Source organism: Oreochromis niloticus, linkage group LG22 (genome assembly GCF_001858045.2).
Source record: "Oreochromis niloticus isolate F11D_XX linkage group LG22, O_niloticus_UMD_NMBU, whole genome shotgun sequence".
In the NCBI taxonomy this organism is placed as follows: Eukaryota; Metazoa; Chordata; class Actinopteri; order Cichliformes; family Cichlidae; genus Oreochromis; species Oreochromis niloticus.
In genome coordinates, this window is record NC_031985.2 from 32119817 (window position 1) to 32136690 (window position 16874).

General features: G+C 41.3%; 1 protein-coding gene across 1 annotated transcript in view; it reads left to right on the forward strand.

Moving 5' to 3' along the window:
• The window catches only part of khdrbs3 (KH domain containing, RNA binding, signal transduction associated 3), a 132572-nt gene that overhangs the window by 58999 nt on the left and 56699 nt on the right, over nucleotides 1–16874 (forward strand). Inside the window, 1 exon segment of the mRNA XM_003443757.5 lies at nucleotides 5482–5600. Coding sequence (XP_003443805.2) covers nucleotides 5482–5600 — 119 coding nt within the window.

The following is a 16874-nucleotide window of genomic DNA, read 5'->3' on the forward strand; positions in this document are numbered from 1 at the left end:
TGCCGCAAACAGGATTTTGGAGGAAACTGTGGTTGGTTAATTTGCACTAGCTGATTCTGATGCCATGTTTAGAGGGTGAGCTCATTTGAAACTGCCGTTTTGGCTGCCTATTACACCTGCTGATTGATTGCACTGCCCTGTTGGGGCTCATTTGGACTTGAAATGCAGCGTTTTCTTGTGCTGTAAGCTTGAGGGGGGAAAAAAAGAATGCAGTTGAATCACAGTCTCACTCACTGTCTCCCAACGTAACGCCTGGTGGAAGGAGGAAACTCTGTCTTGGCATGTTGCTAGGTGATGCATTAATATTAATGTTGTCTTTTTTCTCAGAACATGTGCACTCCGTGCCCCCTTTGGGATAAACTGAAGCTTAAAGATATCTCCATCTCGCTGATACTTCTTTTATCCCCGTTAAAACTCGTATCAAAGGTTTTAATTACATTCTGCTAATGTAATGCTGCAGAGCTTTGTTGGGAAATCACAATTGGCTCGCAGTTTCTAGTTTGCAGTGCTGATATGGTCAGCTCAGTGTAATTGAAAAACGGGTATGTGGTGTATCTGCTCATGTGATGTGTTAAACCAGAGTGTGTTCAACTTTATAGAAACAGAAACAGACCCTGTTTTGCCTTCATCTAATCACTGTCAGATCAGATTCTCACGTTGTCTTCGTAAACCTCGACTCAAAAAAAAAAGGTTGATTGTTCTGTTTTTATCTAATGTTTTTTTTCCTGTTTGAAAATCATTTTGTGCGAGAGACATAAATCTGTGATGGAGTTCACCTTCTGCCTCACCCTTTCCTCCTGTTGGGCTTTTAGCCTCGAGTCTTTGTCGCGGACCCCTCCTGCACCTCTCTACAAAACCATTTTCCTGGCGCTGAAACACAGATGTTATCCATCTGATTAAATGTTCAAGGTTACATCTCCAAATACATCAAAGTCTCCCTCTCCCGAAAGAAGAGGCGTGACAGCCAGTATTTTTGGTAGCCTGGAGGTACAAGCGCCAGTGTCCTCCCTTTCATTTTTTTCCACAGGAACATGAAAGGGACTGTAGCACATGTCGTGTGTGCTCAAGTAAATCGGTGTCTCTGCTCAAATTAGAAAGTATTAATGATGGCTGTGACTCAGCCAATAGGTGAGATGGGTGATACTGAAGGGAACTAAGAGTTTGACAGTAAAAAATATACTGATGAGGGTCATTTTCTTTCCCATTTCCAGGCTTAGAAAAGACCTGTGTCCCCACAGAGAGAGTCCCAATAGCATCTCAATTTAATTTTTTTTATAATCATGGTAAGAATGGATTTTGAATAACACTTTATACCACTGTTTATTGGTAATTTAGTAATTCATTCACCTTAAATTCATGTGACACATGCATCACAGGAGTCACAGTGAGGACATCTAATAAGTATGTTGGGGATCCTTGGCTTTCGTTAAACAACCACTTTACGCCAGAAAAACTTCAATAATTACAAACCAATAATCACATTTAGTGGATGAAACCAAAAGCATACTGTAGCATATAAAATGGCATGTGTGCCTGTGTTATCGCTGTTATGATACTTATGATGCAATACATAGTATATCATTTCAAGTCAATACCTTATATTAAAGAAACCAAAAGCTGCTCTTTGGTGTTCCCTTACTCACCGAGTGTAGCTCACATTTGAACTGACAGATTTTTACACTTCTTTCCTGACAAAATCACTGAGGGATTTGTGTCTCCTCCCAGGATCAAACTGTGGAGTTTTTACTCGATAAGCAAATGTGTCATCCATTACACCAGAGGTTCCCAAAGTGTGGGGGGCGCAGAGCCATTGCAGGGGGGCGCGGTATGAAAAGAAAAAAAAAAAGAGCGCTTGGACACTGTGGACAGGTTTTTGACGGGGCTCCCACATAAATGCAAAGCAGGAGATGAAGCATCGCCAAATATGTTTCCAAACCAACTTCCTTCCAAGTCAAAGACTAGAAAATATGGTGAAGCATATCTTCCCTTTAGCTTCACCTGCACAAGTGCCAAGGTAGGTCTCCCCTGCAAAATTAGTTTCCCTGCGTCGGGAGCAGCGCTGGGCTCTCCAAATCACGGACAAACAGGATCCCACCAGAAGTTCACAAACACTTCTTGTAATAACTAACTACTCCTGACATTTTGGACATGTTAGCTCTTTATACAGTAAAGTCACAGCGGGATACAAATAATATCAGGCTGATCCTGCCGTAATTTGTTCCCCCTGTTCAAATCACGGACAAACAGTATCCCACAGCTGTTTATGTGTTTAAACCCATTTCACACAGAGAGACATTTTTTGAAAAATGTATTGACAGCAATGTTGAATATTATTACACAGGAAAAAAAACAACTACACGTAAAATAATTACACCGTGACGCCTCTGCCTTTCTAAATGGAGGGACAGTAACTGCGTGTGTGTATGTAAGCGTGTAAAACAGCTGAGTTTTCAAAAATACCCGTGTAGGTGTGGACGTAGCGTAAAAGAGTTAGTAGTATATTTTATTACTACCTGTAATTTATTGCTGTTTACTTGTATTTGCTTAATTGTTTACTAAATGTTTGAGGTGTGAAACAAACCGCAATGGAGTTTGTAAACAAAATATGGGTGTGTGTGTTTGGAGGATGTGTTTGGGGGGGGGCGCGAACATTTTTCTTGAAAAAAAGGGGGGCCTGGCAAAAAAAGTTTGGGAACCACTGCACTACACCATGGAGCCTCTAATTTGTATTACACAAACAAATGTCATAATTCAATTTAAGTAATGATTTTATTGTTGACAGATTATGATCAGTGAGATTTACCAAACAAACCAAGCATGTTATGGTTAATTCAGTGACTTCAAGCCCAAATCATCACACCAGCATTCTGGATAGTTGGTGTGATGTGATAGTGCTGATATGCTGTGTCTGGGTTTTTACCAAACGTGGTGATGTGTACTATGGCCAAACATTGGTCTCGTCTTGTAACCAGAAGTCTTGCGATTTGTTCTGATGCATTGCTGGAGCCTTGCTCCAGGCAACATTTCCAAACAAGCTGTACTTGTTCAGCCTTCTTCTAATTGTACCGTCTGCAACTTTAACATTTAACATTGTAACTGAGGACTTCAGAGCCAGACATTTAGATCTCGTGTTTCTTTATCACCGAATGGTCTGAGTTTGGGGTAAATTTACTGGGACGGCTCCTCCTGGCATGGTTTGTGGTATTGTGTTAACATACACCTGCCAAAGCTTCTGCTTTCATAGAGGTGCTCATTCTTTTGAGCACCTTTTTTTTGTATTAACAATTTCAATATGCAAAGATATTTAGGAGCTAACGGAGCGCCCCCTTTTTGACTCACCCTTCATGCTGCAGCTTTCTCTGCCAGAATGAGAAAGGTGGATGGCTGCTGTCACCCTGCAGCGAAGTTTACAAGAAATGATATGATTAGAAGATTGTGGCAGACTGAACAGTTTTCCTGCATACAGACAGCTTTCATTTGAGTTTCTTCTGCATTCATTTGCACTCTCACAACTAAACAAAGCAACAGTGGATAAGAGCAGGTGAAGAAATTGCTTTTCTTCACGTGACTGGAAACCTTTATTGGCATTTTAATGCGTAAATACAGACTGCAAGGAAACAGTAGAAAGAACTAGTTAGTGAGGGTTTAATTTCATTCAGACTCACAGGTGAAGTAATTAGTGGAAACAGTCACCATCCGAAAAAATCAGGTACATTCAGCTGCTCCCTCGCCACAAGGGGTTACGCTGCATGTTCGATTCAACAGAGTTTTATACCAGATGCTCTTTCCTACTGGAAACAAACCAGCAACCTTTGGCTTAGCAAGTGTACAAGAAGTAACAAGTAACAGGAAACAAGGATACGCAATAGAAAACACAAAATAGCAAGAGAAATTATGAATACCAATAAAAGAACAAAAGCCAGAAAGCAGAAAGAATAATACAACAACAATATATCAGCGGGAAATAATTATAAGCAAAATAAAAATCTAAGATAAAGATCACATATAATAAAAGCACATGAAAAAATAAGTCTGTAAACAATGTGTTTTCAGAAGTAATTTAAAGTAGGTCACTACTTAGAATTGACTCAGAACACACTGTACTGCTGTCACTGGTTCAGTTGTGTTTATTTTGTTCTCCCCCTGAAGGGAGGGGGTATGTAATCGGTGCTGTCTGTCTATGCTACCAGTCTAGCGTCCACAGTTTTCAAGATATTGTTTCCACATTTTGTGTGATGGTGGAAACCAGTAACAGCTCAAGCTGATTTCATTTTGGTGAAACCCGGGTCAAGGTCAAAACTTTACATTACCCACAATTTTTTTGGATCGTAGTCAAACTTCACAACAATATACTAAGCCTTGGGGGACATGAGTACCTAGGTTGGTTAAGCATTTGACCTTTACCTTCATTGTTAGCGCCCAAGGTCAAAGTTGACCTTGAAAAAAAATTCAAGAAACCATGGGGAGAGCTGTAAAATACATTTTATTAAACGCACTCTATGGCAGCCCTATGGCATCACAATGATGCCATAAATGTTCACAAAATCACACACTGCATAAATATATCTTAAAATCTCAAGTTTTTACAGCTTCTGAAAGACACAGATTTCAGCCAATTCTGGTCAATCACATGAGTAAACATAATAAAATACAGTTTAGTATGCAAGGTTTCGAGGTAATAGGGTCAGGGGTTTTAGTTTGCATTGGATCATCTCCAACCTTTAAAACACTTATTTTGTTTAAGCTCTTTAAAACATTATTTTTTCAGAAAAACACTAAATGACTTCTCAGTGACACAAAAAGATTTAATATACTGCACTAGATTTCCATATTCTTTCATTTATGCCCAATTTTAGGTTGCAATGTGGATTTTATAGTTTTATAGTTATAGCTTTTACTGTGTATTAGAAAAATTTGAGAAAATCATGAAAAACACTCTCATGTCTGTTAGACAAAGCTTTACTTGTAAAATTGTTTGAGGTCCTTGCAGTGGAGAAAAAACCTAAATATTTGCTTTTTAGTAACAATTTACTCTGTGTTTTGTGTTTTATAAATGTCCTGTAGCTGGGTTTTGAACAAAAGACACAATCCTAATGTGTCAAATTGAAAAACTTTAAGGAGCCTTTTTGACATTTTCTCAGCAATCTGAGAAGCAGCATTCACTTGAGGTTGAACAGTTCAGGATTTTGAAGAAAAAGCTTTTACCAGAAGTGAGTTTTGTGTTCATTACTGTGTGACACAAGTAGCCAGTGTAGCAGTTTCCAGCCATTATGACAGGCAAGGCTAACTGCTATTGCATACTCATGTACTCTCACCTTGCTCTTGTACTGAAAACAGTGCATCCCAAAATAAAAGAAACTTCAATTATTCTTTCAATGAAGATATGTATTTTTTTGCACTCGTACTTCTCTGCTGCTCCAGTCCTGTAAGTTCATGCTTTTCAACACAGGCTCATCTTTTTTTTTTCTTGCTTCTTTCCAGAGATTGAAAAAATTCAGAAAGACGAGGGGAAGGAGGAGGAGAAGTTCATCGATGTCGTCATCAACAAGAACATGAAACTGGGCCAGAAAGTTTTAATACCAGTCAAGCAGTTTCCTAAAGTAAGTGCTATGGTATCACCACCAGAGACTTCTCCAAGAATATGATGTGCACAGATAGAGAATTTTAGATTGCGTTATTTATAGATAATGAAGTCAACTACAGTGGCTCTACTTTTGATTTAAATTCCTTCCAACAGCCACTTGACACTTTTTGTTGATGCTTTATGTTATTAGATGTAGCATATCCAGTAGATGGTGTTCAGGCAGAGAGTCGGATGACAGAACTGGGGTAGGACGATGTTAGGGAGGTTACTTTCTGTCTAAAGAACTGTTTAAGCTTTTGAAATGTATAACTTTAATTCTAATCGTTCCTCTCTCCAGCACCAAACTCTCCTTTGTGTTGACCTTGGTCAGTGACGCTGTGATGCCTCTGTATATTAATTTGTCAACGAATAACCTCGCAGTGGATTTCATTTTATTGAATGTCAAACGATTCCTTGTGATACATGGGAGATTCTGGGTCTTTTACAAGCTCTAGAAGCTGTTTTTTTCATGACAATTTATCGCTTGTATGGGGAGAGCATGATTGCAATGTGGCCCATAAGTCACAAATATAGAGTCCAGGACGGTCGGCTTCACAATGACCTCCATGTAAAGCCGTTTTGAGCAATAATACTGTTGGCACATTTGAGAGCACTTCAGCCTCACCCGCCAGCAGGAGCCTTCATCGACAGCTACATTTATTGGAGCCACAAGCTCGATGCATGACAGGGATTTCCCACTGGGAGCGCGATGAGGAGGCTTGGTGTAAAAGTGAGAGGGCTGCTCCTAGTTGGGGGACATCACTCAAGTTTTCATCTCAGCCCCCACGGGAAGGATAGCGGCAACCTTCAGTACACCACTGGAGAGGACAAAGCTGAACCAACAAACCTCTAGGTTTGGTTTCATCAATCTCAACACCAGACTCAGAGTGACATTTCAGCATATAAACATCAGCAATACACCACGCTTTATTATTGTTATTATTTCACACGTAGCACTTAATTTGTATTTGTGGAAGACTGTAGATCAAACAGGAGTTAACACTATGTACTTTTTAATGAAATATTATAAACTAGAGATTTTTACAAAAAAATGCAAAAAACTGTCCCTCATAACATCTTTTTAAAACTTTAAAAATCTGCTTGCTCCATCTCTTCTTTATATATTTTTTTTAATTTTTCTTTAATGAATTTGTCTCTTTGTTTGGCTTAAAAGCATTTTATATATTTTTAAGGACTGAATCCCCTGCTGAACCTTGACACTGCTAAGAAACTATAAATAGATGCATTTTGTGAATTATATAGGCATACACCAGGAATTCAAATAGAGTAAAATCTAATTTATCAATACATACTGTATGTTACATTAATGCAGTGTCCATAGTTGTATTCTGTAAATATTAATGTATGTAATGCTAACATTTTGCTAGCTAACGCCTTTTAGACATTGCAGCTGTTTAAAGCACATTTCATGTTCATTCATGTTTTGAACCCCAAGTGTTTAAAAAGTAAAATCACACTTAGTTTAGATTTCCATATAAAAGTCTTTGTACTGTGGAAAGATGATACATTCGTCACCAGGTAAGGTGAAGATGCACTCTGTTGTAAACCTCAAAGTAATTCTGCTAAATAAAATAATCTCAATTAGCGCTGCCTGTGTACGACATACATATGTGTGTAATGCTATCTGAGACTGATCTGAGTCTCCCAGGTTCACAGCTAAACAGATTTGCTTTGACAACTTTGATAAGTAGAGCCACTAATATGCTGTTTAGAGCTCCTACAAGCCACCGGAGGAAGACAAATTCAATTTGTTCTATCTGACAGGTAGCAGTGGCAAGAGTGATCGGTCTGACTTGAATGGCTTTTCTCCTGAGCTGCGAGCATCACCTTTTGGCTTCTGGCATTGAAGTGGCACTGCCATTTTCCAAATGGCCATTTAGGAGCACGTGCAGAGAGGTTAAATTCATCCTCTGCAAACACAGCTTTTTATCAAAATGAAGCAGGCAAGGACACCAGGCGGCGAATTCTAGGCTAAGATAGAGCCGTGTGTCAGCAGTGATTTTTAATACCCAGCACTGATGAATTATTTAGAGTTTCTAAAATACTGGAAAGAATGACACTTACAAAGTGATCCACTATGTGGTGTGGGGTGTTGTGAACATGGCAGTACTGTTAAGTTAGCTGTCTTTTACGTTTTTAGCAAAGGATTTAATCGAACCCTTGTCGACATAAATCACTATGACACATAATGTCACGCCTACCCAGGAACTAAAAATATTCTACCTTTTGAACGTCGATGTGCTATCAGAGCTCATCTGTACCCTTCTTGGTTCTGTAGGCCTTCTCCTAGAAAGCTCTCTTTTGGCACAAAGCACCACAGGTCATTAGTGAGGCGTAAGGAGTCCCACTGGTTTATTTCCAGTTCAGACTGTGGCGTTTCTCTGCTCTGGGAGCTGTGATTTATCCTTCTGCTGTCGTTCCTGTCCTGCTGTCCTCAGCACAATCACTCGGCACTGGCTCTCTGTGCGTGCACCTTTCGCCAGACTTGCAGTAATACATTCAGCAAATGATGAAAAGAGCTCAGATGTGCCCACCACCACTCCCGCCCCCTTCAAGTTAAGCATGATTAATCAGACATCCTTTCTCTTCCTGTGTCCCCTATTCTTTCTAATCATCATCCACATTTTTTTGGTTTTGGATAACAAGCTGGGCCAAGATGCAACAATTAACTTTTTTTTTTTTTGGAAGGGAGGGGTCTGTGTATTTGCATCTATTTATTTTTCATTCAAGTAACAGCACAACAGAGCAGCAAGTGACAACCTGTGATTAAATACATCAGCTTTTATTTTGGTGATTACAGACAGCAGCAGCACAATCCTCTCACACAGTCTAATGACATGAAGCGGCTACAGAAGCCCGGGCAGGTTTTCATAAGTCATATAATCCCTCCTGATAACGGAAGCATTAGCCAAACCCCAAAGCATCAATCACACTGGAAGTCAGACAGATTTTGATATCTGATAAACAGCAGGGATTACAGCTATTTGCTCAGTATAGACTTATATATATGTGGAGTACGGTCCATATGAGGAGATGTGTGCAGATGTACCGACTGCCTCGTGATGCGTTCAAATAATGGGATTAAGACTTCTCTGTGACATTTACTGGCTTTAATCAAACCGGTACAAAGCAAATCTGCATGATCCCTGTTTAAACAGTCACAAACTTAAAATAGCTCCAAACACATGCCATTACATCATGTCACTATATTGTCTGTAACATTAGTGTAACATGACTGGATTAAGCTGCTACACAGCCATGGGGCAAAAATGAGTTGCTCTGCTCCTCTTTAAAGATCTCGTCCTGCTACACTTTTACATTAAAACAGGTTTACTGTGGGGCTGTATGATGAAGGCAACACAATTTAGGAATGTGCATGCACCACTTGAGCACAGCTGGCTTTAAACTAGCTTCAAGAAACATAGCCATTGCTTGTCAATATTGAACACATCATGGCAGAAGCTTTTTGTTTTTGTTTTTTTGAAAACCCAGAATGCACCCTGAAAATGATTTCACCTGAAAGTTTTCAGAGAACATACAAGCAAAACTGGGATAATAATATCCTCTACTGGCAAGTGAAGCATTGTTTGCCCATTATTTATTCTTGAGACCTATTAGAATAGCTTTATTAGCATGTTTATTTTATTAGCACTTACAAATTATTCCTCTTTATATTTTTCATCTGGTGCAACACTTTAGTTCATTCACTGTCTAATACAAGCTGTTTTAGCTCAAGGGCCACCCTCCTGCTAACTCATTACATCTTCTTCTACTTCTTCTTCTGAAGTGAGTGGTTTCTGACATAGTTAAGGCCTGATTATAGGACAAAACGTCTACGTAGCCATCAGATTATATATAACACCCAGCACGCCCCTGCGGGCGGTTTATCCTTCAAGCTCGGGTCCTCTACCAGAGGCCTGGGAGCTTGAGGGTCCTGCGCAGTATCTTAGCTGTTCCCAGGACTGCGCTCTTCTGGACAGAGATCTCCGATGTTGTTCCCGGGATCTGCTGGAGCCACTCGCCTAGCTTGGGAGTCACCGCACCTAGTGCTCCGATTACCACTGGGACCACCGTTACCTTCACCCTCCACATCCTCTCGAGCTCTTCTCTGAGCCCTTGGTATTTCTCCAGCTTCTCGTGTTCCTTCTTTCTGATGTTGCTGTCATTCGGAACCGCTACATCGATCACTACGGCCGTCTTCTTCTGTTTGTCTACCACCACTATGTCCGGTTGGTTAGCCACCACCATTTTGTCCGTCTGCATCTGGAAGTCCCACAGGATCTTAGCTCGGTCATTCTCCACCACCCTTGGGGGCGTCTCCCATTTTGACCTCGGGACTTCCAGGTTATACTCGGCACAGATGTTCCTGTACACTATGCCGGCCACTTGGTTATGGCGCTCCATGTATGCCTTGCCTGCTAGCATCTTGCACCCTGCTGTTATGTGCTGGATTGTCTCTGGGGCATCTTTACACAGCCTGCACCTGGGGTCTTGCCTGGTGTGATAGACCCCAGCCTCTATGGATCTTGTACTCAGAGCTTGTTCTTGTGCTGCCATGATTAGTGCCTCTGTGCTGTCTTTCAGTCCAGCTTTGTCCAGCCACTGGTAGGATTTTTGGATATCAGCCACCTCCTCTATCTGCCGGTGGTACATACCGTGCAGGGGCCTGTCCTTCCATGATGGTTCCTCGCCTTCCTCCTCTTTCTTGGGTTTCTGCTGCCTGAGGTATTCACTGAGTACGCTGTCAGTTGGGGCCATCTTCGTGATGTATTCGTGGATGTTTCTTGTCTCATCCTGGACTGTGGTGCTAACACTCACCAGTCCCCGGCCCCCTTCCTTCCGCTTAGCGTACAGCCTCAGGGTGCTGGACTTGGGGTGAAACCCTCCATGCATGGTAAGGAGCTTTCTTGTCTTTATGTCAGTGGCTTCTATCTCCTCCTTTGGCCAGCCTATTACCCCAGCAGGGTACCTGATCACGGGCAGGGCGTAGGTGTTGATGGCCCGGATCTTGTTCTTACCGTTCAGCTGACTCCTCAGGACTTGCCTGACCCTCTGCAGGTACTTGGTGGTTGCAGCTTTCCTAGCGGCCTCTTCATGGTTCCCATTCGCCTGCGGGATCCCCAGGTACTTGTAACTGTCCTCTATGTCTGCAATGTTGCCTTCTGGTAGTTCAATTCCCTCGGTTCTGACTACCTTCCCTCTCTTTGTTACCATCCGACTACACTTCTCCAGTCCGAACGACATTCCAATGTCATTGCTGTATAGCCTGGTAGTGTGTATCAGTGAATCGATGTCTCGTTCACTCTTGGCATACAGCTTGATGTCATCCATGTACAGGAGGTGGCTGACAACCGCTCCGTTTCGTAGTCGGTATCCGTAGCCAGTCTTGTTAATGATCTCACTGAGGGGGTTAAGGCCTATGCAGAACAGCAGTGGGGACAGAGCATCTCCTTGGTAGATCCCGCACTTGATGGTGACTTGTGCTATGGGCTTGGAGTTGGCCTCTAGTGTTGTACGCCACATCCCCATTGAGTTCCTGATGAAGGCTCTTAGGGTTCTGTTGATCTTATATAGTTCTAGGCATTCCAGTATCCAGCTGTGGGGCATTGAGTCATAGGCCTTCTTGTAATCAATCCAGGCTGTGCACAGGTTGGTCAGTCTGGTCTTGCAGTCTCGGCTGACTGTTCTGTCTACCAGTAGCTGGTGTTTTGCGCCTCTGGTATTCTTGCCAATCCCTTTCTGTGCCCCACTCATGTATTGACCCATGTGCCTGTTCATCTTAGCCGATATGATGCCTGACAGGAGCTTCCATGTAGTACTGAGGCAGGTTATTGGTCGGTAGTTGGATGGGACCGGTTCCTTCTTGGGGTCCTTGGGGATCAGGACCGTCCGACCTTCGGTTAGCCATTCCGGGTGTCTCTCGTTAACTAGCAGCTGGTTCATTTGTGCTGCCAGACGTTCGTGGAGTGCAGTCAGCTTCTTCAGCCAGTAGGCGTGAACCATGTCGGGCCCTGGTGCTGTCCAACTCTTCATACTGGAGACCCTTTCTTGGATATCTGCCACTGTGATGGTTACTGGACCCTGTTCAGGGAGGTTGCTGTGGTCTGCCCTCAGATCCACTAGCCACTGAGCATTGCCGTTATGGGTTGCGTCCTTCTCCCATATGCTCTTCCAGTATTGCTCCGTCTCCAGCCTTGGTGGTGCTGTTCTGTTATTGTTCCCTTGCCACTGAGAGTACACCTTTGCTGGTTCTGTGGAGAACAGCTGGTTTATTCTCCTGCCTTCTATCTCTCTGGTGTACCTCCTCAAGCGGCTGGCCAAGGCTGTGAGTCTTTGCTTGGCAGTTTCCAAGGCCTCAGGTATGGACAGCTTGCTGTATTTCTTATGCACCTTCTTTGTCGCGCCTTTCTGCAACTCCGTTAGTTGGCTAACCTCCCTTCGTGCTACTTTGATCTTGCCCTCTAGCCTCCTTCTCCATGGAGGGTACTGCCCCTTGTGGCTGTTCAACTTGTAGCCAAGCATCTCACTGATCACTGCTGCCGTAGTGTAGATCAGCTTGTTAGTGTCGGTAATCGTGGTTGTAGGTATCGTCCGTAGTGCTGCATTAACATCATCTAGCAGACCTTCTGAGGGTACTTCACGTAATCTTGGTAACCGGCTACGGGGGATCCAGGTTTCAAGCTTGGCCATATATATATATATATATATATATATATATATATGTACACTGTATCTTTAGTAATATCAAAGTATCTTACTGTATATTTTACAGTTTTGTACTGTTTTTCTAGAATATCATTAAATTTACACAAGTAGACTGTGATTTTACATGTCAAATGTAAAATAACAATCACTGTAAATCAGTGTTGGGTAAGTTACTTTAAATTAGTAACTTAGTTACATTACTAGTTACTTCTCTAAAAAAGTAACTCAGTTACTTCAAGTTACTCGTTACTTTCAAAGTAACTAGTTACTAGGGAAAGTAACTTTGGTTTTACTCAGAATTCTCTTGTTAATGTGTTGCTTCCGTAACTGGATACCCAGCAAGATTGTCAGTCTTCTAGCTTGCTTACTTGCCACAAGTGCACTGTGCCACCTACCAATAGAAAGGAAAAAATAATGTGCACATTTCCACGAGAGAAATTCCACGCCTGGACCGTCGTTGACCGCCGCCATGATTCTAGCCTGCTTTTTACATCCAACACAAAAACTGCAGTCGTGGTGCTTTTGATTGTACTCAGAACTTGGAAATTCTGCCTTCTGAATAGGAAGATGTAGGTAACACCAGACTGCAGATGAGCTGCATACAGAGCTGGACTGGGACAAAAAAATCATCCCGGGCATTTTGACTAGAGACCGGCCCACCATTATAGGAAAAATCATAAAGCCTTTGAATGAAAACAAACACTGTTGTGACAGTGATGTACACTGTTCTGATGGTATATATGTATCAATCTATCAATTGTTTGTTGTAAGACTCAGATAATTTTTTTTTTTTTTAAAGCAAGACATTTTAAATGAGAATAAGAAAGAAAAGTATTTCTTTGTGCCCCCCTTTCCCTGTTAATGCCCTACCTGGCCCCCTGGCAACACTTTGCTAGACCCGCCCCTGCACAGTTACCAGCTGTCAGCTACATAGAAAAGGATCCTGGTGTTATTTGTCTCTCAGAAACAGTTCATAACTTCCCTTCAACTCATTCATGTCACCTAAAAGGTAAACCTGTTTCTCCATCACCTGTTCAGCTCTGATGATTCAGTAAGGACATCTCCTGGTTTCATCTGCATGTTTCCCTCTCACCAGATAACCAAACCGATATCATGACCAGCAGCTTTACAGCTGTGGCTCCAGCAAACATCAGCTGATACTAGAAATTAATATTAAATACATTCTAACAACAGCTGATCAAGCTTAAACGTGCTGCTGTTGTTTAACGCGACATCCGCTGGTTTCCTCTTTCTGGCGCAAAGTGGGCGATAAACAAACAAGAGAGAAAAGCCGATCAGCTGATCATTGATCAGTTTCATGATTGAAGTAGAAACGGGAGAGAATGAGAGAAGAAGAGGCAGCTGTGCAGCTTCAGCTTTGTGTCTTTTTCATTGTAGCTGAAGTCCGGGACAAACTGTGTTCCTTTTCACCTCAGTACGAAACGCGTAATATTTTCTCTGAATACCAGACGATTCTGTTTTTTACGGGACGGTTGGCAACTCTAATAATTAACCGTATGAACAAAATAAAGTTCAACATCAGTAACATAGCACCCACCCAGCTGTATAGAAACTCCGTCATGCTAGCTAGCACGCAGTGCGAAAAAGTCAGCATACCGAAAATAAACTCCACCTAAACTTGGTTTATATCTGACTCAGACAGACTGCAGGTCATAACTTCTTACCGGAAGTTCAGTTCACCTGACACGCGGACCGGCGGCCGCTTCGGGTCTCTCCTCTTGCCTCCCTTTTCCTTCATCCACCTGCTGGCCTCCACCACTTGCTAATGTTATTGAATCTGTGGAAGCTCCGCGATAGCCACCACACAAAGTAACGAGTAACGAGCCTATCTAAATCCCAGTAACGAGTAACGCGTTCCTGGTTTTGGCATAATAACTAGTTACCGTGCTCGTTACCACAATAATAACGTAGTTACTGTAACGCGTTACTTAATAACGCGTTAGTCCCAACACTGCTGTAAATACAGTAAGACACAATTTACTTGTTTTTTAAATATATTTTTTTATACATATGCATATTTAGATTGTAAAAATACATTCAGAAATGTATCATAATTTCACAAATATTTGTCTGTTATTTGAAAGATTGAACTGTTGAATTCAAATGTAATGCTATGGAAAAGTATATAACATGATTCCTATAAGCTTGTGTTACATCACATAAGTATTATTATCATTGCTATTTAGGGCGATCGTGACTCAAGAGTTGGCAGTTTGCCTTGTGATCAGAAGGTTGCCAGTTCGAGCCCCGGCTCGGACACTCTCGGTCATTGTGTCCGTGGTCAAGACTCTTCACCTACTGCCTACTGATGAGGGTGCGATATGGCAGCCTCGCCTCTGTCAGTCTGTCCCAGGGCATGCAATCCATTATTATTTAAACCAACTGTTAACTGTATATTTCTGTACATTCACGTATTATGATTCATATTGCCACATTCATTGACCTTGTTTATAGGTAATTTCATTGTTTAATCACATTAACATGTTCCTAATTTAATGTTTAACATCACTTGAAAAAGGCAAGATCCCATGTAAAATTAGCGCAACAAACTGTATTGTCATTACTGGAAATAACCGTATTTTTATGAGGAAGTTATTTTCTGTTATTTTACGGTAGTATTTTGGCGCCCCAGCTGCCGGAATATTACTGTTTTTTTAAGATGTTTTTTTTAACTGTGTATATATATATAGATATATATCTATATCTATATATATATATCTATATATATATATATATATATATATATATATATATATGAACTCATCATTAAGGATACAGGGGAGGTCACAAAACCCTCTAAACTCCCCAAAATGTCCAGAGAATAAATGAGGTGATATGTGTCAGTATTCTTCTGATTTCCCTCTATGGCCTAACTTAGTTAGCTGGTTAGCTTGAGTACCAAACACCACTTCGACTCCTTCAGTGATACGTATAACCATAGCTTTATTAGCTGGAGTGCTACATTTTTATTTATCAGTGAACCTGATCTTTGCAGCAGTTTTTTAAAGAATAGTTTATAAATGTAAAAAGACTTGGACCATCATTCATTTCTTTTATATTTTACTGAAAAACAGAAAATAGTTGCAACAATTTTTTGAAACACTGGAAACATAAATACAATTAGAGCTTTAAGGCAATTAACAGAGTTTGTGCAATTCTAACAAGTATGAAAGTCAATATTTGATACAATGTTGAGGTCCACTGAGATTTGCACAGTACTCTATAATTACTCATATTTAGCTACCCAACTCAAGTTCCTTTTGAAGCTAACTAGTCTGTAAGGTGTTTTAGTGGTACTGTACATATTTTATCATAAAAAATGACCAAAGTGAAGTGTTACCACAGAACCTGGAGAGGTTTGCCGATTCGCCCACTTGGTAATCCACACCTTGTGCTTTTAGCTGTGTCAGTGTTAATCTTCAATACCCATGCTTGGCCTCAAACTTGACCAATTATTTTTGGAAACTAAATGTTTCTGCATTTAAAGCCATTTTTATATAAATGCCTGAGGCTCTAAATATCTTTTCCCTCATCACTGTCTGCCATTTCTAACCCTTTCTGCAGCTCCGTCATTAAACTATGGCTCTCCACTCATAGAAAAAGCAACAAAACCCTCCAAAAACAGAGAATATTGTTTCCAGGTACCCCCTCTAAAATGATGATCAAAAGAACTATTTCAGAAATTGATTTTCTGCTGATGAGCCTCATATATTCTGTTTTTGTGCTTTTTTTGTTTGTTGCAACAAAAAGATCCAATTCAGTGATTGGATACAAAATGCAACGTTAATTTGTCTAATTAGTGTAACGTGGTCTTAAAGAGGATATTGGTGGAGGGATTTCTTCAGGTGTAGACTGCGTGGTTAGCGCAGACTAATGAGACAGTGTGTAGGATCTGAATTCAAACGAAGAGCACCCTGACACGTTTCTCTTTGAGTAGATTCTGTCTCTCTTTAAACTGTCCTCTGTAGAAAACACTGTATCTAAATGAAGAAGGGCATTTGTCCTCTCAGCTCAGCAGAAAGCCAGCTTCTCTCTAATTGTGTCCCTTATTCCACTGAGCCTCAATTGCTCTGCCAGCAGAGTAAATTTATGTCTGCATTCATTTCTGTTTCACAGCCCGTCTGATTTTTTTTCTCCCTGTAAATTAGCTTCTTTTTGCTTTCTGCCTGATGCCCATGTATGCACATTTGATAGGGCTTCTACACTACACTTGTACACGGTATACACAGCAACGCTTTGTTCCTGATCAGAAAATACTCTTTTCTGCTTGTTCAAGCGTTTTTACCCATCGGCGGGTACGCACAGTTGGTAGCCAGAGGACTGAGATATCTTCACAAACATCCCGGACGTCGTGTCCGATACACAACCTGTCAGAAGGAAGGAAAGGGTGCATAAAAGCTTTGGTAATGCGCAAAGATGTCAGCTGTGTGATCTGGCTCTGCAAATCATTGTTCAGGAGACGGCACAGCTCAGTGATCAAGGCTCTATCCAGGTGGAAATGATG